The following is a 23,794-nucleotide window of genomic DNA, read 5'->3' as shown; positions in this document are numbered from 1 at the left end:
AGCAGGCTTGAGTCACTGAGGAGGAGCTGGGCACAGGACAAAAATGACCAGCGCTTCCCCACGATGGGGACCAGGACCCCTAAGGCTTTCTGGGTTAGAAGTCACCAAGGAAGGCCGCGCTGTGGCTACAGAACACTGGAACCAGGGGGGAGGGTCGACCCTTGCTCTGCGGCCCACCTGACTCCCTGCCAGCCATGAAGCCAGCGCCCAGGCGCAGTGCCCGGTGCCACCACGGGGAGGACACATCGTCCTGTGGGATTGGCCACGCAATCCCTCAGCAGCCCGAAGACCCCCGCGGAGGCCAGGCCCCTGCAGGCTAAGGGCTCACGGCTCACAGCTCAAGCCTCTGCCCAGGGATCGGAGCGGAGGCAGCCGAAAGCCCAGCGAAGAGAAACCAGCGTGGGAAGGAGGCCTCCCCAGCCCCGCGACCGCCCTTCCCCCGCCCAGCACCACAGCAGGCAGCAGAGTGACAAAGCGAAGCAGAGCCGCAGGCAGCGAGGGAACCAGTCCATGCCCAGACCTTCAGCTCGGGCCTCCCCAAAGGCGGCCACACGCCCTGCCCTGGCCACGCAGCCGCCTGGCAGCGTCCCGCCTGCCCTGGGGAACAGGTGGGGATGGGAGCAGGCTCTGTTTCAACTCCGAGCCCCCCAAGCTCACCACCTAGGTCCAGTCGGCATCCATAACTCAGAACGCCTCGGTAATCAGAGTCTGGGAAGCAGGCCAGGTCCCTCTTAACCTCCCTGCTGCTGAGAAGTATACAGAGGGCTCTCCCTGAATCTCCAGGCGCCCCCGGCTATGCTTCCTCCTCCCCCCAGACCTGGTGAGCCTGGCTGGGGCTACACACCCAGAAGAGACAGGGCTGGAAGGGAGAAGGTGAGGGCTCACCCGCCCCACTCGAGGATGTCACCCATGATGCAGGTGGCCGGTGCTCGGCTCAGGATAGGGATGTGGGGAGAGAAAATCCTGAGGCGACGGGTGGACCTCAGCCGAGGCGCCTCTTCCCAGCTTTTCTACACCTGTCCTCAGCCTGATTCATGCATTATTAAGATGTCTGTCTACCCCGAGGTTTGGAAAAGATCTCAAATCTCTGCACTTCGCTAAGTGCACGTATAACCAGGTACAAAGACGACAGACACACAGTCCTAGAGAGAAAATGCACGTGTGCACAAAAGGCCAGGAAGGTGAGCGCCACTTCACACTGGTTTCTGGAACCACTGGCGCAGGGCCAGAATAAAAGTTAGATCTGTGCTTGTGGCTGGCTGTCTTACGATGCCCTTGAACATCAGGAGTCTCTTCCGGGCTCCAGAGAACAGAGGAAGCTGGAGGAGCGAGCCAAGGACAGGGAGGGGCCGCGAGGTCAGCTGGGGACGCACAGCACAGGGCGATGGACCATCCAGGCCCCAGCCCCGTCGTCATCCCACACACCCCACCCCCCCTGGAGCCTGGTCACCGGGCAACACACCCCACCCTCCGGAGGGAGGTAGGGCAGGTGGAGAGCCACACCCTTCTCATAACCTGCCCCCCTGACCCCAGGGACTGACGGTGGGGGGGGGGCGGGGATAAGCAGAGAGCAAGGCGTGCGGGGGTGACTCACAGAGGTCCGTACCAAACAGAGAATGTCTGCTCAAATCCTCCATCATAGCCTGGCTCCCAGGACACGTTGGCAGTTGTCATGGAGACCTGGACCCGGACACTGCCCGGGGCATGGGGGCTGGTGCCTGCAGGCCAAGGGGACACCTCAGGCGGGAGGAACTGAGCCCGCAGAGCCGGGCTGTGACCTCGTGCACCTGGCAAAAGCGGTGCCCGGGGGGAGAGACGGGGACAAGGACGCTCTGAGGAGCTGCACCCAGCCCTGCTGGGTCATGGGGCTGCAGGAGGAAAACCGTCCCGCAGGCAGGCTTGTCCTTCCAGCAGGAGATGCGTGAGCATAGGAATGAGGGCCGGAGGGAAACCAGCCCCTGGTCGTCTGCCCCGACCAGGCCTGCGCTCGTCTGGAGAGCATGGAAGCGCTGCCGACGGCCACAGGCAAAGCCCAAAGGCCCCCGTCCCACACAGCTCTCTGGCCTGAGACCCAAACACCAACGTGAGAGCCGCCCACCAGCCCAGCACGGCAGTCAACAGCTCCGGCAGGAGCTTGAGTCCTGGGCCCACCACTCAGTGCAGTGACGCCAGGCAGGGCGTCCCACCCAGACCAGCCTCGGTCTCAATGAGCGAGCGTGGGGGGAACCTCAGCTCCCACCTCACACACGTGTGTGGTGAGGTGCCACTAGGTGCTGAGCCTAAAGCTGGTGGTAAATGCTCAAAAAGCACGGGCTGTTGTACGACCGTGGCTGTCTATCCCCGGAGGGGCACGAGGTCCTGGGGACGAGGTCTCAGGCAGAGGAAGTGGGCACACGTGCCCGGAGCCCCAGGTAAGGGGACACCTGTGCCAGGCCCAGCCCGGACCTGGGAGCAGACAGCCCCGCACCCAGAGCCCGGCCCGCCTTCCCGCACCCCATACCGATGACAGTCAGGTGGGTGCTGGCAGTGATGCTGGTGACCACATTGGTGGCGACGCACTCCCACTCCCCGTGGTCCTCCTTGCTCAGGGCGCGGAACTGCAGGCTCCCGCTGGGCAGGGCATTGTGCTTGCTTCTGCTGGGCTTCCCTACCTTGGCCAAACACGGGGGCCGGGGAGGAGGGAGGGAGGAGGGGCAGGGAAGAAGAGAAGCCACCAACACTCAGGGATCCAGGAAGGACAGGGGCGGCACCGGGCCCCAGCCCGCAGCCCTCCCGGCGCCCCCGCACCAGGAGTCACCGTCGCTACTCGGCCCCCGCCCCGTCGGAACAGCGCCGTTCCCAGGCCGCGCCCCTACCGCGCTCCCCGGGAGCCCCGGAGCCCAGAGGTACCTTCCTCCACGTGATGACGGGGAAGGGGTCCCCGGCGGCGGCGCAGGGGATGAGCAGCTCCCGGCCGGCCTCTTGCCTGTACTCCCAGCCTGGTAGCACCGTAAAGTACGGGGGGTCCTAGGAGAGCAGGCGAGGCCGTGACGTCGGCGTTTCAGGCGCCCGCCGCCCGCATGGAGCCGCCCGCAGCCCCGGCCCCACCTTCAGGACGAGCCTCGCGGGGGAAGACTGGCCCATGGTCCCCAGGGTGTTGTAAGGCACGCAGGTGTAAGTGCCAACGGCCTCCTCTGTGGCCTCCTCGATTCGGATGGAGCCGTCCTCCAGCAGCGTCCAGCCCAGGTTCTGCTGGGGCACAGACAGCGCGGGGGAGCTGGGGTCAGGGGCCGGTGCTCGGCCCAGGCCCCGCAGCCGGACCTGAGCTGCTCCTCCGTGCGCAGGCCGGGTGCGGCGTCTCGCGGGGCGAGAGCGGCCAGGCCCTGCCGGACTCGGCCCCCGGGAAACAGCTTTGCTCTCCCAAAATCCTGGGGGGAGGGGAGGGGCCCCGGCGGGAACCACATCCCCAGAGGCGGCACCTCAGGGCCGGGGGCCTCCCGCGACCGGCACACGGCCCTCCGGCACCTTCTCAACCTGCAGGGGGCGGCCGTCCTTGTTCCACTTGACCACGGTGGCCGGTGGCTCTGCGTCCACGGGGCAGCGGATGTAGCCGTGAATTCCCACAGGCACGTAGATCACGGGGGGCATGTTGAGGACGCGGGCTGGGTCTGCAGGGCCGGGGGTGTGGGGAGGGAAGCAGAGGTGAGAAGGCGGGGCGGGGGCCGAGCCACCCCGCAGCCCAGGGACCCCACTCGGCGCAGTGCCAGGTGTCGGCCCAGCGGGGGCCACGAGATGGCAAAGCCCACCCCCCGGGCGGCCCGCCCAGAGGCCACAGCAACCGTCCTGTCTGTCCAGCCCTGCATCCTTAAGAACACCCGCCTGAATGCACGGAGGTACCGCTGCTCCTGCCGCCTGCAGCTCCCGGCAAACAGCTCCGCCCGGAGACTCAGCAGCCGGCAGGGACCCAGTGTCCGCCTCCCCAGCCCCTAGACTCCCAACCTCAAAGCCAGCATCCGGCCTCTCGTAAGACTCATTCAGCATCCGGGACACATAAGATAGCAGCACCCCTCCCGAGTCTCTGCGGGACCCCAAGCCCTTCCTCGCCCCACATCCTCTGCGGACGGCGGCCAGGGGCGGAACCACAAGGCCGCGTTTCTGCTCTGCCTCGGTTTCCCATCTGTGCAGGCGGGCTGCAGAGTCAGCCACGGAGCCGCTGGAACCTTCTCGGGAGAGCAGGGGCAGCAGCCCTGTGACGTGGGTGAGTCACCCCCTCCGAGGCTCCCCGGGTTCCCCCAGGACTCCCCGGGAGGCGGCGGGGATGAATGGGCGGCTCTGGTAGCGTCTGGAGCCCTTCGGAGAAGAGCATTACATAAATACCAGGCCGAAGTATATATTTAGACATAGCTTCCTACTTTTGTATGGTAGGTGTTTTTTTTTTTCTCCTCCAAGGTTTTCAAAGGGTTTATGAATGGGAAATACTCTGAACGCTGCTTTTTAGCAGAAACAAAGATCCTTGTCTCACCCACCTGAAAATCTCACCCCCCGGGTTCTCTTTGAAGGCAGGAAAGAGGTAAAAAACGACAAGTGGGAGTGGGTGATGGTGCCAGAGGGAGACAGGGAAACGCTTCCCTCAGCAGACACGGCCCCAGCCTGGAGGATGGGAACCTTGGTCCTGCTGGATCATCGTCCTTCGGAGACCACCCCTGCTGGCCCTCTCCCTCCGCCATTGCCCCCTCCGTGCCCGGGTGACACAGGCAGAGGGGTTCTGCTCCGCAAGGAGCCTGCCCTGCCCTTGGCACCTTCACAGCCTGGGCACACAGTAGGTAACTTATGAAAGCTTTTTCTCTTCTGGGTGGGACAGGCCTGGGGCTCTGGGTCACACAGCTTTCCTTGGGCCTCACAGCTTTCCTTGGGCCACACAGCTTTCCTTGGGCCTCACAGCTCTTAAGAACTCGGGGCTCAAAAGACAGCAGCTGAGGGTTGTCCTCGGCTGTGGACAGCGGAGAGGAGGCCCCCGCCCCCACCAGCAGCGTCACTACGTGAGGGTGTGAGGTCGGGACTCAGGGGGCCCACCGCCAGGCCCACGCTCTGCCTGCCTCCCGGGGTCACCAGCTGTTCTGCTAATGTCCTCAGCTCAGATGCCACCTCTGGGCCACGCCTCTCCAGACGGTCACACTCTCGCCCGCCCCTCCGTGCTGTGGGAGGGAGTGGTTCTCGCACACGAGCCCTTGTGTGATGGCGCGCCTGTGACCTACCACGTCAAGGGGGGCCTTTGTTGTCAAAGTGACGGAGCCATCCTCCAATCAGGAGCAAGAGATGAGCCCCCGGCACTCATCCTCTCCCCCACTCGAGACCAGCGAGCTGAGTGATGCCGCACAGAAGCCCTCGGTCGCTCCGGCCCAAGAGCAGCCCTTTCCCCCGGGTCTCGGGCAGCCCTGGAAGGCGCGGCAGGGAAGCCGCCAGGGGCCCGGTGCTGGGGAAGCGGATTCGTCACCCCAGAGAGGATCTGTCCCCCTTGCCCACCCAGCAGGGGAGCAGAGAGCGGCAGGAGAGCTGCCCCACTGGGTGTGAGCTACATGCCCTCAGATACTGAGGAAAAAACACCTCGTTCAAGGTGCGGACAGAGGAGCTGGCCAGCACCGGCACGAGGACGGTGTCCAGAAGGCCCGCCTGTCCCTGAGCCCAACCGGGGCGAGGCTGACGGAATGGATTAGCAGACACGGGCGGCCGTGCGGCCCGGAGAAGAGCCTGGCGGGGGCTCGATTCACCTCCGCTGACCAGCCCGGGTCAGGCCTCCTCCCGCGCTGTCCCGTCCCCGCCTCGGCCCCTCCTCCGCCCACGCTGCCTCCACGCAGCCCTCCAGCCCCCCGTGTGGCCAGCGTGGCCTGCGCCTGCCCCACTCACACTGCACGGTCAGGTACGCCGAGGCCGAGGGCGAGCGTCCCAGGCTGTTGCTGGGGACGCAGGTGTACTTCCCCGCGTCCTCAGGCTTCACCCGGAAGATGATCAGGGTCCCATCGATCAGGATCCGCACCCTCAGCTTCAGGTCGCTGCAGGGACACAGAACGCGGGACACGATGGCGGGGGGGCGGGGGCAGGCGTCTTCCCTTCCACGCTGGACAACGTGCCAGCGGGTCCTCCGCACAGCCGAGGAGGGGGACAGGCGCCCTCCGCACACACACTGGCCTCAGCGTGACGGACACTCGGACCGGACGCCCCCAACCCCCGCCAGCTCCCAGAGCCCAAGGGCAGCCCCTGCTCGGAAGCCTCACCCCGGGGGGGCGTGGCTGGGCCCCAAGGGAAGGGCGGGCACTCACTTCTGGAAGTAGACATTCTCGTCCTGCCAGTACCAGGTGTAGGTAAGGTTGCCGGGATAGGCCTCTGCCCGGCAGGTGAGCAGAGCATCCTGGGATATGTTGACAGTGATGTTCTCAGGAGGGGAGACGATGAAGGGAGGCCCTGGGGGGACAGGAACAAGCGTGACCTCTCCTGGTGGGGGGGTGGGGGGGGAACCACAGCGCTGGGCTCCCAGGAGGCTCTGACCCTCAGGAAGGGGCACCCCAAGCCGGGTAGGGACAGCGGGGAAGGCACTGGTCCAGGAGGTGGCAGCACAGCCAAGCGGTTGTCATGGAGACGCATCCAGCTGCTGCCTGTGCTCAGGTTCTTCCTCTCCCTGCAGGTCCCAGGGATGCAAGGGGTCCGGAGGTGTGGCCGTGTGCTCCCAGCCCGCTGTAGACGCCCGCCCCACGCACACCCCCTCTGTAAAACCGGCTTCCGAGCAGCCAGCCCACACACACACACGCACACTCACATACACACACGCACACGGCCCTCCCTGCCCCTCCTTCTCTGCAGCGGAGCCCAGGGCAGCACACGTGCAGGAAGGAGAAAGGAACCGCCTTGCCACTGGGAGAGTAAGAGGCTGCGGGCTGACCAGATAGTGGTGGCGAGGCGGGTCGAGGAAGGGGAGGAGAGGGGTGGAGCTCCAGCAGCCCCGGCGGTGCTGGTCTTCCAGACAGGCCCTAGTTGCGGAAGCAGCGCGCAGCCCCCACCCCTCGAGCAGGACGGAGACCGCCCCCTCGGGGGGCTTCGGGGCCCCAGGCAAGGCAGACTGGCATCTCAGATGCTGACCCCAGCCCCACCAAATGCCCTCTGTGTTATTTAACCCTCTGGGGTTGGACGGAATTCCTATCTCTGTTTACTGATGCCATCATCAGAGGGTGGAGGCCTGAGAGAGGGCTCCTGCCCCGGGGAAGGAGGAGGCCCAGCAGGACGCCCTCCGGACATTCAGAGAAAGCAGAAACCCACTCGGCATGGCGCCTCCCGCCACCTCACGGGAGGGCCGCCACAGGCCACCAAGGAGCCCCACGATAGGGGGAGGAGCTCCCACCACCCCCCGCTGAGCCACCCACGCCCTGGGAAGAACCCCCCAAGCTCAGTGGGGCCGGAACTCCCTGCCAGAGGCCCTGGCATAGAGGCCAGGTCGCTCTCACCTTGGACGAGCAGGTGGGTGGTGTGGATGGCCTCCCCCTGGATGCTGTACGCGCGACAGGTGTAGGCACCTCTGTCCTCCCGACTGACCGATGTCACCGTCAGGCTGCCGTCACTCACCTGGGGCCGAGGAGAGGCGGGCTCAGCTGCCAGCCCTGGGCCCGCCAACTCCATCCCAGGTGGAAGTGGCCTGGGGCCCGTGCACCTGGGGACACGGAAGCAGGCTTCTCCCTCCGAGCACACGGGTGCCAGCCGCTCCGCCTGCCGCCTCCAGCCCCACCTGCGCCTCCGCAAGCGGGACCGGTCGCGGGGCCGGAGGCGCAGGGCAAGGAGGAGAGGGTGCGGCGGCCGCGGCAGAGCTGCACTCACCTGGTACTTGCCGCTGGCGCCTAGCAGCGTCCCCTCCTTCAGCCAGGTGACAATGGGCTTAGGGTTCCCAAAAGCTGTGCAGGTCATGGTGACACTGCCGCCCTCCTTGGCCTCGATGTACTGGGGGGGTGTTTCTGTAAAGGTGGGAGGAGCTGCAAGAGACCCAAGGCGCGGGGTGGGGTCAGCCAGCGGCCCTGCACACAGCAAGGGCCCTGCACTGGGCCACCCCACGAGGCCGGCGCCCTCCAGGAGGTGGGAGGTGACACAGGTGACAGGCCCTGCCTTGTGGGGGGGGACCTGGAACTCAGAGGCAGTGTGGCTGGATCCCAAGTCTAAACTTTCGCCATTGCATACACCCAATTCCCAATAAAGGACTGTTTGTCCAGCACCCACTGGGAGGCCCCCCATGCTGAGCACCAGGGATGCAGCAATAGACGAGGCGCCCGTCACCCCACAGTCATCCAGACACCCCTCCTTCTGCAACCCCGGCCCAGCCAGGCCCACGATTCTGGGACACTTGCCATCTGAGCCCTGTCAGGCCTAGCGCGGATCACAAGCCAGGTGACAAAGAATCGCCCAGGCTCTGCAGCGACAATCCCCCGCCTTCCCCGCAGCTGCCTTGGGGACCAGGCCGACAGCCCAGTCTACGGGCTGCTCCCTTCCGAAGTCTCGATGACCGTGCCAGGCTGTCCCCCAGCACCTGCCTCGGAGTTCTGACTAAAATCCCACCCGGCATGAATAACACACTCTGTTTCACCTGTCTGAGCTGCCTATAGAAGCCACCTGATCAACCCCAACTCCCTGGACGATCCTTCGGGGTCTTCTGGAGTGGGGGGCAACTGCTGACACCAGCCTAGGGTCCACAGCACCGGGCTCAAGGCTCCAAGTTCAAGTCCAGCTGCCACTCGCTCTGTAACCCTGGGCTCAGCCGCTCTGGGCTCTACCTAAACCCCACCCTCCAGACCAGTGGGCAGGGATTAGCGAGGTGAAGTCCGTGAAAGGAGCTGGTAAAACGTAAACATGTGAAACGGTGGCCATTCTGTCATCGCTGTCATTGCTGTCGGCCGCCCAGGGCTCCTGAGGCCCCGACGAGAAGCTGTGAGAGGGGTCTCCTCGGAGGCTGCCCTGCCCCAGGCCCAGCACACGCTGGGGGTCGCGGCCACCCACCACCTGCCACCAGCCTCACCTCCCGTCGCACACCCCTCAACTCTGCTCCGACACAACAGCCTTCCCGCCTTCCTACACATGCCAAGGACTTCCATCCCTGGGGGCTCTGCGTCGGCCATCCCCGCTCCTGGGCTGTACCCACGTCTCACCCTTTCAGTGCCTGCTCGCCTTTGCTAAAATGCCACCCCTGCCTCACCTGGTCAGCCGGTCTAGGAAGGCACCTGCTGCATTCCTGTCTCCTCAGACTGTTTAAAGCACTTACGACCAAGTCTCCTGAGAGCAGAGATTTCCAAGAATCCCACTATGTGCCCAGCTTTTAGCGCAGTTCCTGGCATGTAGGAGAGTCTCATCAAACACTGGTTGAACGGACAGATGAATGCAATGAAAGATCCGCACACATGCACGCACGCACGCACACACACACACACACAACAGGCCAACACAAACGCAAACATAAAACCGAAGACAAGACCACGGCGAGACGGCTTTCTTCAACATCTCCCCACCCCTCCGCTGAGCGTGGCCCCAAAGGGGGCACAGGAGTGAGGGCTGGGCAACCAAGAAGCAGGCTTCCTCACGCACGACACATCCTTGAGAAAGTCCATCCTCACCCAACGTCTAACACACCAAAAGTGACGGTAAAACTCATTCCAAGTCCTTGCAGAGGGAACCTGGCATCCGAACCCCAGGCCCCTCCTGGCCTGGCCGTGCGCTCACCCCAGCAGAGCCCTCCCGCCACGCCTGCCCTTAAACTCCAGCTCACACAGCCGTGGCCTCTGTTACCTCTGTGTCACGCTTAAAGAAAAGATAATATGGTAAATTACATCCTGAAGTGACAAATTAATTACTAATTACATAATTACTTTACTATTTAGGTGCTAATCAGGAAAGCACTTTGAACAATTTCGAGTTTTCCGGAAAATAATGGTTTGACTCCCGATTATTTACTGGATTAGGTGTGAGCTTACCAGCTGCATTTCTAGGCTTAATTCTTTTTTACAAATGCCCTATAATTAATCGTGCACGTTAGAAATAGTCTGGTCTCTCCTCCAAGCAATTCATCGACCTAAAGCAAGGTTTGACTCTGGCTTTCCAGGTATTTTATATGCAATAAAGAAATAATTGGGTTTGTTTCCTCCCAACTGGTCTTCAAGAAAACACAGAAGGAGAATAAGACAATCTGTGATTCTAATTTTTCATTTTCCAAAGGTGATCCCAGTCAGAAATGCCTGACATTAAATATTCTAGTTTGGAAGCAACGGAATGTTGGTGCTCCAAACTCTTTCCTTCGATAACGGAAGTATTTACGCGGGAAGGAACCTCAGAATGCAGGAGGAAGAAAGGGTGAGATCGCTCACCTTGGGAGGTGCCTGTGGTGTCCACACTTTGAGAGGGAGGCCCCTGGTGAGGGAAGGCATCCGATGATGAGCCCCAGTGCTAAAGCCTGACCCTTCCGGAAGAACAACCTGCCAGGTTGCCTAAATGCGCCGGCTCTCCTTCCTCTGGGCCTCCAGGCATACTGTTCCCTCTGCCCTGGAACACCCTTCCCGCCTCCTGCCCCCGCACCTGGCAGACTCCTCCTCCCCGAAGGGTCTCTGCCCAGGGCTCATTGCCTCAGGGGAGCCCTCCATCCCTCACGCTCCCAAAGCCCACACTGCAATTCTCTCTGGACCTGACTGCCTCTTGACGTGTCCTTCAGAGCTGGGTCTGGGTCACACCCACTGCGTTTCCCCATAGCCTGCCAAGTGGATGTTCAGAAGTGTGTGTTGAATGGGTGGTCGTGGGTGTATCCCCAAGGGCTCTCCGACCACCACAGGCCACCTCTCCCAGCCTGAGGCGCCTCCTGTGCGACCCGACTTCATCTTTTTCTCCCTTAAGGAAGAAGATAACCAGCATCCTGCACACAATGACCCCGCGCAGCCAACCTTCCAGGCGCCGTGCCAGACATCTTCATCCACAGCGTTTCCCTTCATCTTCACAACAGCCCTACAAACAGGCTCTGTTCTTGGAAACACAAAAGGGAAGCTCAGAGAGGTGATATGGGTGCCAGGGATCAGACAGCTAATGCGGTGGATTCGTGAAATAAGCCGAGTCTCATCGGGTCGCGTTCCGTGCCGGTCCCTCCGAGCAACGAGGAATTCCCAGCCATGAACTCCCCCTGGGGCAGACGGAGCCCGAGCTCTAACAGGACACACGACTCCGGACGAAGCTCTGCGTCCCGGCTCGGAGCGTCTGCGCATGCCTGCTTCTCCGCTCGCTGGACCGGACCCATTAGTGATGTGAGGGGAGGAGGTGGGGCTGCAGGAGGCGTCGGCCCGCCTCGGGAAAGGGCACAAGAAAGCAAGTAGCGTGGGGCTCTCGGCTCGGTGCTCGTCAGTGACGCTGTCAGCAGCAGGTTTACCTTCCTAATTATGTTTTGCTTGGGCTAATATTAAGCCGAGTTTTCATTCTGGGCACACACAACAGCTGGCATCGAAAAGGGATGACTCAAAAACTCGCGGGTGGTGGGGACAGCCCAACCAAGATTTATAATAAGCCTCCAATCGGTCTCTGGGGACTGCCCAGCAGGAGCCGCCTGCACCCAGAGGCTCAGGCAGCCTGGACCACTGACCCAGGGCCACCGTCCCTAAGTTTGCTTTCCAGAGACCAATGCTCCGGCTAAAATAATCTGTTCTTCCAGGGCCCTGGATGGGTTTTCAAGGCGGAAGGAGCATGGCCTGACCCGAACCCACAAGGCAGGGACCGTCGAGGCTCAGAGAGACTTGCAACCCAGGCAACCGCCCATTCCTCTCTCCCGACCGCGGCACCCAGGGTCACAGACATCACACCCAGAAAGACCCAAGCAGTGGGGGGCGCGTCCAAAGCACATGCACTGTTGACACCTCAATTACCAGCTCAGCGTCTGCAACACGCGGCGGCTGAACACGTCGGCTCATAAACTGAATCAAGAGTAACTGTACGGTCAGAAAAACAAATCAAAGCAAAAACCCTGCTCCCCTCCACCGTGGGGACCACTTCTCCTTCCACTTTCTCCCAGTTCCGGCGCTCCCTGGCTCCTCAGGAATGTCCCCTCCCAAGGGAGGGCTCCCAAGGGCACAGGGGACCCTCGGTCCAGGGAAACCCCGGCCCCCTGGGAAGCACGGCACAGCACGAGGCCCGTCACCCTTCACCTGGGCGGTAAGTACCCGCGGGCATCAGAAGATTACCCTCTGGATGGGGACCAGCAGGATCCCTGCCCGGCCCTGGGTTTGCTCTGCTGCTGCCAATCATCCAGCGTAGAGACTGGCGCCCAACGGTTACCGAGGAGAATGGACTAAAAGAAGGCTGTAACGGGGAGATGCCCGGAGAGGGTCTTCCTGCGGCTGCGCCCGAGTCCGCCCCGCATTTCCTCAACCCTACCGGTTTCAGATGCCGGTTTCCACCTCCCTGCGCTGGGCTCTGACGACCCCGCCCGCGGCAAACGCCCTGGTGCCGGGAGCTGCCAGGCCTCTGCGCCCACGGCCCCCGGGGGCTCCAGGACGAGCCAGGGGCCTGGGGCCCCCCGCCCGGAGGCGCACACGCACGCACCACATGTGCAAGCTCTCACGCAGGCACGCACGCACGCTCACACGCCTGCGCGCACACTCATGCAAGCACGCACCACGCACGTCTGCCCGCTCACTCGCACGCACGCACGCACCACGCACAGGCCCGCGCGCGCGCGCGCACGCACCGTGGATGGTGAGGTGCACCCAGCTGCCGTTGTGGAAGGTGTCGTATTGCTGGTCCAGCAGGAGCACCTTGCACTCGTACCAGCCCTGGTCCTCGGCGCGCAGCTGCTCCAGCCGCAGGGACGCCTTGTCGTGGAGGCTCGCGCGGCCTGTGGAGAGGGGACAGAGCGGGTCAGGGCCGCGCAGAGCACCCTTGCGACCCCAGTCCGCCGCCCGCCGGGCAGGCCCAGAGCAGGGCGGCCCCGAGAGCCCCAGCCTCGCTGCCCGCCAGCTGCACCGAGGAAGCCTCAGTTCCCTGCAACTTCCCGTTCTCTTGGGGCCAAGGAAAGGCAGGAGGCATGTGGAGCTGGCGGGAAGGGGGCCAGAGAGCCCAGAAGAAGAGGAGCGGGACCCCGCCCCAGCAGGTCCCCGTGGCTGCCACGCCCAGCACGCTGTCTGCCCAGCACCCCTACGGGGGGCGGAGAAGAGGCCGCTGGGGACAAGGTGCCGGCGTCCCCTCCTAGTCCTGTCGCGGAGGCCAGAGAGCAGAGCGCTCATCCAGCCAGAGCCCAGGTTCCGAGCTCGGCCGCAGGGCCTGTAGCCCGAGAATGAGGAGCGGCTGGCAGGCGAGCAACGCCCCGAGCCACCCTCCCTAACTCCGTCCCCTTCCCCAGAGCAGCCCTCGGGGTCCCCCCTCCGCTCACTCTCCACTCGGGCCCACCCCTCGCCCCAGTGTCACGACCTCCTGTGCTTTCCTCCTTGTCTCCTCGGCAATGGCAATCTGCCTACAAACCAGACAGTCAAAACCAACCAGGGCCGGAGAGACATAGACACAGGAGGAGAGAGAGGGACAGAGAGAAAAATAGAAGCTGAGAAAAATGCAATGCAGACCTCAGAAATCAGAGGTAAAGATAAAAGCTGTGTCCCACCAGTTTCCTCTCTTCCTTTAAACCCCAACACACGCGCATGCGTACACACACTCAGAGATGCATGCACACACACACAAGCCCACGTGCAACCCTCGCACAGGCACACAGGCCCCTCACTCACACCGCCCCACGCCCTCCTCCTTGGCGGGCAGGCCCTGACAGTGACTCAGTGAGGCCACCGCTGGCAGGAGTAATTGCAGAGCAAGACAGCATTGGGGCCACAGGAGGAGGGAGGAGGGCGGCCGGAGGACGAGGCGGCGAGTGGAGCAGGCGCCCCGACACTTCCTCGCACTCAGGACTCAGGACGGGATGAGGCCCCAACTTCAAAGCCAGAGGGAGGGAGTGGGCAAAGCCAGACAGAGCAAACCCCGCGGCCGCCATGGCTCTGACGCAGCTGCTCCCGCCGAGCCGCCCTCCCGCCGGCCTCCTCTCCCACCCATCGGCTCCTGGCCTCCCTTCTCCTCCTCCGGCCTCGGCCCCTGCGGCCCAGCGGGGCTGTGAGGAGGCTCTGTGTCTGCCCCACCTCCGCGTCCCTCTCCTCACGCCACTTAACTAAAGCCTCCCAGAGTGCAAAGGATGATGGGAGGACAGAGACAGCGACGGGAAAACAGAGATACGAGGCCCGTCGGAAAAGACAAGAGGCCAGGAGACGCAGGAGGGACGGTGCGGGGGCCCCGGAGCCAGGCGGGAAGGCCTTACCTGCATACTCAGGGTCCACATGGGGCGGGTAGTAGCCAAACTTGATGAAGATGGGGATGGGCACCCCGAACTTGAACCACTCGACGACATAGGGCGGGGGCTGCCCCGTCACCGGGTGGACCACGTCGCATCGCAGGACCACGCTCTCGCCGGCCCTCGCGGTCACGAACTCGGGCTCCTCTCGCAGGCCGTGGGCACCTATCGGGACAGCCACACAGGGACACAGGAAAGGAGGTGAAAGGAGATCCTGTCCGGCCCCCACAGAGGCCACCCCTGCCCTGCCAACCCCACAGAGCGGAGCCCGACCGCGCCCTCCCCCATGACACCCCCGCCAGCTCTGAGGAGCGTGGCCACTGAGAAGGTGGAGGGGCCTCGGCCCCTCTGCGGACACCGTGGCCCGGGCGCTGCAGCGGGTGAACAAGGGCCGTCTTCCTGCACCAGGATGCTTCCCACTGGAGCCCGGCAGGAGCTGCAGAGCCAGCCGTCCTCCCACGCCCCGCCCCCAGCTCAGCCTGATGTTCAGGGCACAAAGCAAGAGTGCTCCACGCAGGAGCGGGGAACCCTAACAGGCTGAGCAGAGGCTGCTCGTGGCATCACCAGAGGGAAAACCCTGGGGGCCAGAGCTGGCCTTTCTGCCCCTCCTCCCTCTGTCCGCTGCGCCTGCCGCAGAGGGGGGAGCGGGAGGGGCCTCCAGCCCGCCAGTTTCCACGCCCCAAGCCTATCAGGCTGCGAAGCCCCAGACATCACCATTAGGGCCGCAGGAGGCTAGGGACGCAGGAGGGGGACCCTGGGGCCGCTAACCTCAGCCAGCTAAGGGGAACATCCCCACCTCCGGCAGAGGACGAGGCGCACGGCTGGACAGGGCTCGGCCACCCTCCCGAAAGGGCCTGGAAGGGAGGGGCGATGAGGCCAGCCCCACCCCCAGCCGCAGAGAGAAGCGGTTAACCCAGGCTCCGCCCCGAGGCCTGCACCCCCCACCTCCAGCCCAAAGGCACCTTGTCCAGCTCCCTTCCCAGTGAGAGGCCCCTCCCCCTGCCTTCCCTCCAGTTCCCACACTACCCTCCCACCCCGCCCCGCCCCGCAGTCCCGGCTGGGCCCCTCCAGGCAGCACCAGGGACAGCAGCCTCCGCGGAGGCTTCCAGCGGGGACGCCCAGGAGAGCCGCGCCTGTCCTCCGCGTGCCTCTGGGCCTGATTCTGACCACACCTCCCTCCCCTGCGGGCTCCTGCCCCGCTCCTCTCGTCCGTCTATCCTTCCGTGTCTCTGTGTCTTTCTGACCCTCTGGCTCTGGCTCCTCCTGCAACGGCCGTCTCGCTGTGTCCCTGTCACTCTCTCTCTAGCTCCCCGCTACATGGGTGATTCTGTCTACCTGCCAGTCTCTCCCCACCTCCCCGTTTGCACGTCTCTAGCAGCGCGTGTGTGTGTGTTGGGGGAACGTGTGGGGTTCCGTTCGCCTGTGCCGGGGAAGGGGTTTTGCTTTTCCACTTCCCGGTCTCCGTGGTGCGCTCTGCCTCCATCTCTCTGGGTCTGTGTCTCTGTCTGTCTCTCCTTTTCTCCCTCCCGCTCCAGCTCCCTCTCCTCCTGCAAATTGCGGAAGAAGGAGGAGGCAACCCTTCCAGAAGCTGATTGGCTACCGGTGACATCACTGTTTTCTAGAGAAAGAGCTAAGATCACAGAGTATTTTTGGAGCAGAGCAGAGTGTTGCCCTCACCTGCCTGAGGCCCCAGCCGGTTTCCCAACCCTCCCAGCCCTGCTTTAGGCTAAGTTTGAATCCCAGCCCCTCAGGGAAAGCGCAGCAGGCACCCCCGCTACCCCAGGGGCACCAGGTGGGGACAGAGCCCGCCTCGCAGCACCCGGGCACAAAGGCTGATCCTGGACCCTGCAGGGATGGGCAAGGAGCAGGCCGCCTGAGCAAGCAGGGAAAGCAGCGTGTGTGCACGCGTGTGTGCGTGTGTGTACGTGTGTGCATGCACGTGTGAGTGTGTAGACTCTGGAGGAGAAGAAGAGAGGAAATACAGGAGGCAGGGTAAGAGGAGGGGGCTCCTCCCGGGGGCCATCACCTGGGGGGCAGAGGTCTCCACAGAAGGGGCTCCTTCCCAGGCTCCGGCCCCAGCGCCTGGGGCAGGGGGCAGGGTCGCTTGCCCCCCTCTCACAGCGAAGGCTCTGGAGGCTCTGGCGGGGTGAGGGTCTGCACCTGGGCTGCCTCATTCTCACTGCACAGCAGCGAGGCAGCCTCTTCCACACCGGCCCCCGCCAGCCTGGACTCAGGGCTACGCACCCACCCCCCCAAGGCCCACCAGGGCCTCAGCCCCGCCTCCACGATTCTTCCCGAGGACCCTTCCACCAGCGGCCGGCAGCTGGGAGAGGACACGGTGAGGCCAGCAGTGCAGAGACGGGGAGCAAAGCCAAAAGAGACCCGTTTCCCAGGAAGAAGGCCGGGGCGGGGGGAGGCCCTGCCCCAGCTTCCACGCTCAGACCAGCCCTCCTGGCTTTCTGAGTCCTAAAATATTTATCAGTTTCCCTCATCTCCTCAACACACACCCACCCACACACACACACACACACACACACACACACACAGCGTGTGCTCTCACTCCATCACCCACGAGCACTTCCCCCTCAGCCTGAGCCTTTCTGAGCCAAGCATGTCTAATAAAACACTTTCTCCAGAAAAGCTCACTGCAAAAAAAAAGTAAACATTGCTGGCAGCGGAGACGGAAGAGGGGCTTGATGGAGGAGAGAGATGACCTCAACCCTAGGAGGACACGACCGACGTCGAAGAGTGAAAGAGAGTCCAGGGGCAAGAATGGAGACAGATGGTCAGGGTGCGAACAGACAGAGACAGAGAGAGACAAACAGACAGGGAGAGCTCAGAGGCACACAGGACTCAGCCTGGGACACAGAGACACAGGCCTTCAGAGGACCCAGAGCCAGGAGGGGACAGAAGGGAGCAGGAAGGGGGGGGAGGGGAAGACAGGGATGGGTGGTGACCTGAGGGGGAGGGCTGCAGGAGGGGGAGGGCCCAGACCCCTCCCCACCACAGAAGCCTGCAGCAACCAGGGACGAGGCCGCGAGCCTCAAAGGGACGCTGGCGTCCGCAGGGTGAGCACCGCTGGGGTGGGAGGTGTTCTGGAAGCCACACACCCCTTTCGGAGAAGGCGGGACACAGCTGCACCCGGAGGAGCAGAGCAAATTTGCATCTTGGGGACGCACCCTGGTGGGCAGAGAGGGCAAAGGAGGACGCGGTGCCCCTGCGGTCTGGCTGACCTTTCCGAAAGCCCACAGGGGACAAATCTCCTGCTCTCTGGGCCAGGTGGTGCCCGGCGGGTAGCCGGGTCCAGGGCTGCCACTGGATCCCCGGTGAGCACAGGACCAAGGGGGATCCAGGGCCTGGCACGCCCCCCCCCAAGCTGGGGCTCTTCCACAGGCGGGGCTGGGGGAGGAGAGGTGCCAGGACGGGAAGGTCTGACGGCGGGGAGAGCCGGCCACCAGGCAAACTCGGCTTCCTCTAGGCCGCTCCTACATACCCGGCCTGTGCTCGGTCGCAGCACTCGCTGACAGGCGTACTACCATCTCCATTTCACAGGTGAGCAGGCTGGGGGCCCCCTGGCTGGCTTAGCCGCCCGCCGGGCAGCGGGTCGGGGCAGGTTCCAGCTGCTGTGTCTCCCCTTGGCCCCCGCTCACCCGACCACAGGCCCAGGGACCAAGGACGAAGGCCCCTCCCGCGCCGACCCAAGAAGCAGTCCCCTCCCCTCCGCTGAGTCAGGCCAGCCCCTCCACACCGCACACTCTGGACAGGTTCTCACAGCCAGAGCTCTGCAGCCCCGGACCCAAGAAGGACCAGCTGCCGGCGCTGGGCTGAGCCCCCTCCACCTGGGACCCGGGAGCTCGGGCTGGGTGTGGCGGCGGCGCCAGCCTCCTCCTCTGTGAGTACAAGTCCTCCGGGAGCCTCCTCTCCCCCTCCCCCTCCCCCTCGGGCACCGGGCTCCCAAACCACAGGCCTGTTGTCTAATAATACCAGCGCCAGCCACCACCTCCATCTGCCAGCCTAAAAATAATCCCTGCTGAGTCCAAAAAAGGCACAGCCCCCAACAGTCCCCCAGTCCCTCCTCCCTGACACGCCAGGGGGTTCCAGGAGATTCCAGGGAGCTTGTGATTGGGCTCCCCCGGAACAGCACCCACCCCCTACCCGGGGGGTGGAGAGCCAGAGGCTTGCACGAGGAAAGGCGGAGGACAGACATACCACCCAAAGCCAAGTGGGAGATGGAGGAACGGCTGTGTCCACGTCAGGCCGCACCCTGGTTGTCCCTTCCAGAAGGCAGGTGGGCCAGAGGGCACCGGGACAGCCTGCCTCCGGCCAGGACCTCCACCCCAGCCCCGGGCAGATCCTCGGGGAGGTCCCCACCCTCTGCAGTCTCCCAGTGCTGTCCTCACGGCCCTTCGGCCCCCACGCCCCATCAAACTCTCAGGGCCCAAGTCAAGGGTCAGTTGAGCCCAGCCCGGCCCTGGCTGGGAACCTTCCCATCTTCTCTCGAGGCCCTGGGGGAGGGGCAGGATCTGCAGGCCCCCTCCTCCGTGGGCGCCTCTCCACCCTAACCCTCCTGGCCCAGGCAGCCCGAGAGGCAGCAACGAGGCTATTAGCAGCCTTAATTTGCTCTGGGCTAGATTGTATTTCCAAGAGCCTTTCCCCAGGAGCCACTGGCAGGAAGCAGTCAGCAATCCGCCTGCAGTGGCTCCTCCAGGGACAGACCCAGCGACACCCACCCTGCCCGCCTGCCGGGCGGGCGCAGGCCTGGTCCAAGTGCCCGCGAGCCGGGAGAGCCCTCGGGTAAGGCGCCAGGTGGACACGAGTAAGGGGGGGATCGAAGCCCGTGTCTGCTCGTAGTGAAGCGTCAGCAGCGCTCCCTACTCAGAAGCCAGAAACCAGGACAGCGGCTCCCCTCGTACAGTGTGTGCAAGTTACCTGCCACAGCCTGTGGCCGGGGCCTGGACCAGGAGGGAGCTCGGGGCGGGGCGGGGTGGAGGGACGGGCTGAGAGCAGCACCCACTCCCCCGCTTCCAGGAGGACAGGCAGGCTGGCTGAGACCTTGCTCACAGTCTGGCCCACGAGGAACTGCTCTCCAAAACCTTCGTAGAGGCCCCGACTCTGCTCACCAGTCTCCTGCTGATTCACGCAAGAGAGGACAGAAAAGCAGGAAGATTCCTAAGAAAAATAGGTCAGCTGCCTCGGGCAGGCTGGGCTCACCCCCGTGGGCAGGGCCAGGCTACAAGCTGCCTCTGCGCCCGGCTCCCCAGGGACCCAGCCCCTTCTCCACTCAGGAGTCTGGGCTACTGGGCAGCCGAGGCCAGAGCCCACCTTACAAGACAGACCCGTCTTCTGCGTCCCCGGGGCTCTGCCCGTGTGTGTCCCCACTGAGGCTTTCTCTCGGGGAGTTCAGGCATCCTTCAACCAGCCCCTGAGCTGAGCTTCTGGGCTGCCCAGACTCAGGTGTGGAGCAGGGGGCAGGGAAGCCAGGCGTCTGCTCCAAGTCTAGCCTTACTGCCGCCCACGGCCATCAACACTCAGACGGGAGTGATGCCCACCTCGTTCCTAGAGACTCTGTGTCGCCTGTCTGCTGCATTCACGTGCACATGCAAACACACAGCTGCACACACAGCGTGCACACACGCGCGTGTGCAGTCACCTCCAGCAGCTTCCACCAGTGACAGCTCTTTCCACAATTCAGATCCACTCTCACACAAGCTGCTTTACCCATCCTCGGGCTCAGACAGGAAAGAGCTGCTCCCCGAGACCCGAGACCCGGGCCCAGCCTGAGGAGGCATGGGACGTGCCGGGGGACAGGGAGCCTTTCAGAGAGAAGAGAGTTCGTCCCTCTCGGGCCTCACCCCCTCGCGCCCAGGTCCGCCCTCACTCCCTCAGCGCAGCAAGGCTGTGGCAGCCAGGCCCGAGGAAGGGAGATCTGAGGGAGGAGAGCACAGGGCCAGCGGCCAGGACAGAGGGCAGCCAGAGCAAGGCTGGAGTTCAGCATCTCCCGGCCAGGCAGCATCTGCTCCTTGGGTAACCAGATCCCAGCTTTCTGTCTCAGAGCCTCAAACCTGAAACCACCGGCCCTGGGACCCGGCAGCTCCAGGTCCAGCACACGCCGATCTTGGGGCCAGCAGCTGAAAGCTGACTCTTCCCACACACCCCCTGCTCAGCTTCTCCTGAGCGCGGCCTGCCAGACACACCCCTGCCTCTAGCGTGTGTGCTGGGGACGCACACATGCCACTTGGCACGTCCTGCTCAGCTGAGAGGCTGCCCGTGGTCTCGCAAGCAGCCTCCAGGCCTAGACCTCCTCCCTCCCACCTTCGCTGCCAAAGGGAGGGAGGAGGGTCAGGGCCAGGCCAAGAGCACAGGGCACTGGTCCAGCTACCAGCAGGATCTGAGTCAGAACCCACTTTATTTGGGGACACTAGTCATGCAGGATTTGTAGTCAACAAGAGGAGGCAGCCTTGGCGGTAAAGGCCCGGGTCCTCCCCCCAGGCTTGTTCAGCAAACGTCTGGGATGCAGACTCCATAGCCGTCTTCCAGGCTCTTCTGCACGCCCTCCCCAACCTCTCCACTGCCCCCCGGACGCACGTGACTCAAGCCCATCCCTCCCTCAGTCCCAACCCTTTTTCCCCTCTGCTGGAGCAGCCCCTGCTCAGCCAAACCCTAAGACTGGCACCGCAAAGTCCCTCCCCTCAGGAATCTCCCGGAAGTCATCTCTGCCAGTCGGAGAACAGCTGAGCTCACACAGCAGCATGTGAATGCTGGCAGTGTGCGGGCAGCAGCCTCCCAGGCCCGTCTCCTGCCCCCGGAGGCTGTGCGTGATGAGCTGCCTGCCTCCTGGGCTCGCCGCATCCTTCCCACAAGGCTCTGGCCACTGACAAAACTCCAGTTTTACAGATCTTTCGAAGGATTTCCGAGCAGCCCTCCACGTCTCCCCGGACAAGGTCTGCCTGGGAAACCAAACTTGGTTCCCGACAGAGGCAGCATCTGAACTTTACCCCAAGGCATTCCCAGCTCCCAATGCCCTGAATGGCTCAAGGGAAAGACATTGAGAGGGGGGCCTGGAAGCCCCAGACACTGAAACCATCATCATCATCATTTACTTACTTACTACAGAACGCTAATGTTCACAAAAACCCTACAAGCTCAGGCTAACCCCCTATGAGGCAAGTGACAATCAGAGAAGCGAAGCAACGTGTCCAAGGTCACAGGCCAGCAAGTAGCCAAGCCGGACTTGAGTCCAGGTCCTGTGACTAGACCTAGGTCCTTCACCACCACACGCAGAGCCCCTTTGGCTAAAAAGACCCCCAAGACCCACAGGGGTGGCGGGCAGGGGTTCATGTCCAGCCACCCCAGACAGAAGAAGGCAAAAGCTTCATAACCAACAGCCTTCAATGCTGGGAAGTCCTTCCTTCTGTCTAGCCGCTTTGTGTGTTGCTGTAATAAAGCCCATTTTCCTTTATTCTGTGCTTAAACTTGCAAAAAGTCCATCCGCCTCCCCTGAAGTCTCAGGCTTGGAGGCTATTTCAGAGCCTCCCTTCGGAGTCTCTTTTTTATTCAAAGATCCCAGCACATCCTTTTGTGCTTTCAGCCACAGTCCCATAGCAGGAACATACCAAAAACTGGGAGGGAGGAAGCTGCGGGCATCGAAGACTACAAGGGAATGGGGGGGAGGGGGCCTGAGGCTAGAGACAGGTTCTCAAGCGCAGCTCGAACCACCTCACACCCCCACTCCACGAGCTTCTGCGGTCACTCTGGCCTCAGTTTCCCCACCTGACAAAGGGAGAGTTTAAAACCATCCAGGTCACACACCATTTAAACAAAATCACCCTTCCTTTGGCCCTCCTCTGTTTGTATCACACCCCCCAAACAGCACGGAGACCTATTCCATTCCAGAAACTTCCCCAAATCACTTCCCCTCCCCCTACACAGCCCCAGACACGGCGAGGAGAGGGACCCTCCTGCGCGAGCGCGGCCGGACGCGGGTATCCCGCCGCGGGTCCTCCTGCTGCCGCCCACCCCCCGGCCGGTTTCTCCCGGAAAGCCATCCCTCCCGGCCCTACGAACCTGTCCGCAGCCGGTCGTGTCTGCGCGCTGAGCACCGTGAGCTCCCGGCACCTCCAAGCTCCGCTCCCTTACTTTCCATACAAGGGCCGAGAGCCGGGGGTGTCACACAGAGGCGGGCAGGTGGCTCTGCCGTCTCCAGAGCACAAGCCCCGCGCGCTCACGCGCGCATCACCCAACGCGCGGGCTTCCCTCTGGCCTCTTCCCAGCTCAGACCGGAAAAACGGAAAGAGGAAAACCTCCCTCTGCCCGGAGACGCGGCAGTGGGGACCCCCTTCCGCTGCCCTCGCCCCCGGCCAGCTGTGCCCGGCTGCGGCGCGCTCCCGGGGAACTTTTGCCCGGCCGGTCTCAGGTGCGGCCGGAACGGGGGCACGGCAGGGCCAGCCGAAGGCGGCCGCTCCTCGCAGCCGGCGAGGGACCCCGCGCGGAACCAGCTCTTCTCCTCTCGCGGGGCTCCGTGCGCCCCGCCTGCGAGGGGACCCGACCTCCAGCTGCCAAGGACGTGTGGTCTGGAGAGACGCGAGCCGGAGCCAAGCCCCACAGAGGCTCTCCTACGGAGAGGTGGCGCTGCGCGGGGTCCAGTGTGCCGGCAGCCGCCGAGAAAGACCCGCAAACTCCCCGGCGGCAGAGTTCAGAAAGCCGCCCGCCTCCCCAGCGCTCGCGGCGGCGGCTGCGCCCCGCGAAGGGCACCGGGCGCGGCACCGCTGTGAAGCCCTGGGGCCAAGGGTGGCGAAGTGGACCCAAGTCCGAGGCGTCCTCTCCCGAGCGCCGGCAGCCCGGGCTCAGGCCCTTCACGCCGGCCGCGGCCTCGGCCCCCCGCCTTCCCCGCGGTGCTCGGAGCGCGCCCGCCGGGAGGGCGCGGGCTCGGCGGGAGGACGGGGCCGAGAGCGCCGGGAGGCGCAGGGGAGGGACGCTGCACTTCAACTCACCTTGAGCCGCAAGACCTCGGGCGCTGATCACACTTGCTATCAAAGTGGCCACATACCAAATCATAGTACTACCGCGCGCCAGCCAGGAGCCTCATCCTATCGCAAAGTGCCCCGCGCCGCCTACGCCCCGTGCCGGTGCTCCTGCGGCTCCTGCGGCTCTTGCAGCCCGGGCGGCCCGCTCCCCATCCCTCCGCGGCTCCGCTCGGCTCGGCGCGTAGCCCTCCCGCCCGGCCGCAGCGGCACCCTGCACTAGAACCCAAGCGGAGCGCAGCCAGCGCCGAGGAGAAGCCCGGCGGCACCGCCCCAGCCCGCCCCCGCCGTCCGCCCATTGGGCGCGGCTCGCGATCCCGGGGCTCGATTGGCTGGGACGCCTGCCCGTCGCGGCGAGGGGGGGAGAGCCCATTCAAGGTGCGTTGACGTGTGGCCAGCCCAGAGCCGCAGAATCATG

General features: G+C 63.9%; 1 protein-coding gene and 1 long non-coding RNA gene across 2 annotated transcripts in view; one reads left to right on the top strand and one right to left on the bottom strand.

Moving 5' to 3' along the window:
* IGSF9B (immunoglobulin superfamily member 9B) overlaps positions 1-23,551 on the bottom strand; it is a 41,894-nt gene extending 18,343 nt beyond the window's left edge. The window contains 12 exon segments of the mRNA XM_036862451.1: positions 1,607-1,718; positions 2,501-2,651; positions 2,890-3,006; positions 3,088-3,228; positions 3,505-3,647; positions 5,884-6,029; positions 6,297-6,438; positions 7,473-7,590; positions 7,840-7,991; positions 12,719-12,865; positions 14,324-14,521; positions 23,347-23,551. Coding sequence (XP_036718346.1) covers positions 1,607-1,718; positions 2,501-2,651; positions 2,890-3,006; positions 3,088-3,228; positions 3,505-3,647; positions 5,884-6,029; positions 6,297-6,438; positions 7,473-7,590; positions 7,840-7,991; positions 12,719-12,865; positions 14,324-14,521; positions 23,347-23,410 — 1,631 coding nt within the window. The 5' untranslated portion in view covers positions 23,411-23,551.
* On the top strand, positions 17,661-21,787 carry LOC118900164. The gene is made up of 3 exons (XR_005021050.1): positions 17,661-17,908; positions 18,121-18,248; positions 19,385-21,787. It is a non-coding gene; the product is annotated as an uncharacterized LOC118900164 (long non-coding RNA).
* Positions 23,552-23,794: the final 243 nt, after the last annotated feature.

The sequence above is a fragment of the Balaenoptera musculus genome, chromosome 8 (genome assembly GCF_009873245.2).
Source record: "Balaenoptera musculus isolate JJ_BM4_2016_0621 chromosome 8, mBalMus1.pri.v3, whole genome shotgun sequence".
Classification (NCBI taxonomy): Eukaryota; Metazoa; Chordata; class Mammalia; order Artiodactyla; family Balaenopteridae; genus Balaenoptera; species Balaenoptera musculus.
The sequence above is the reverse complement of the archived record's forward strand: the minus strand, read 5'-3'. Positions and strand labels throughout refer to the sequence as shown.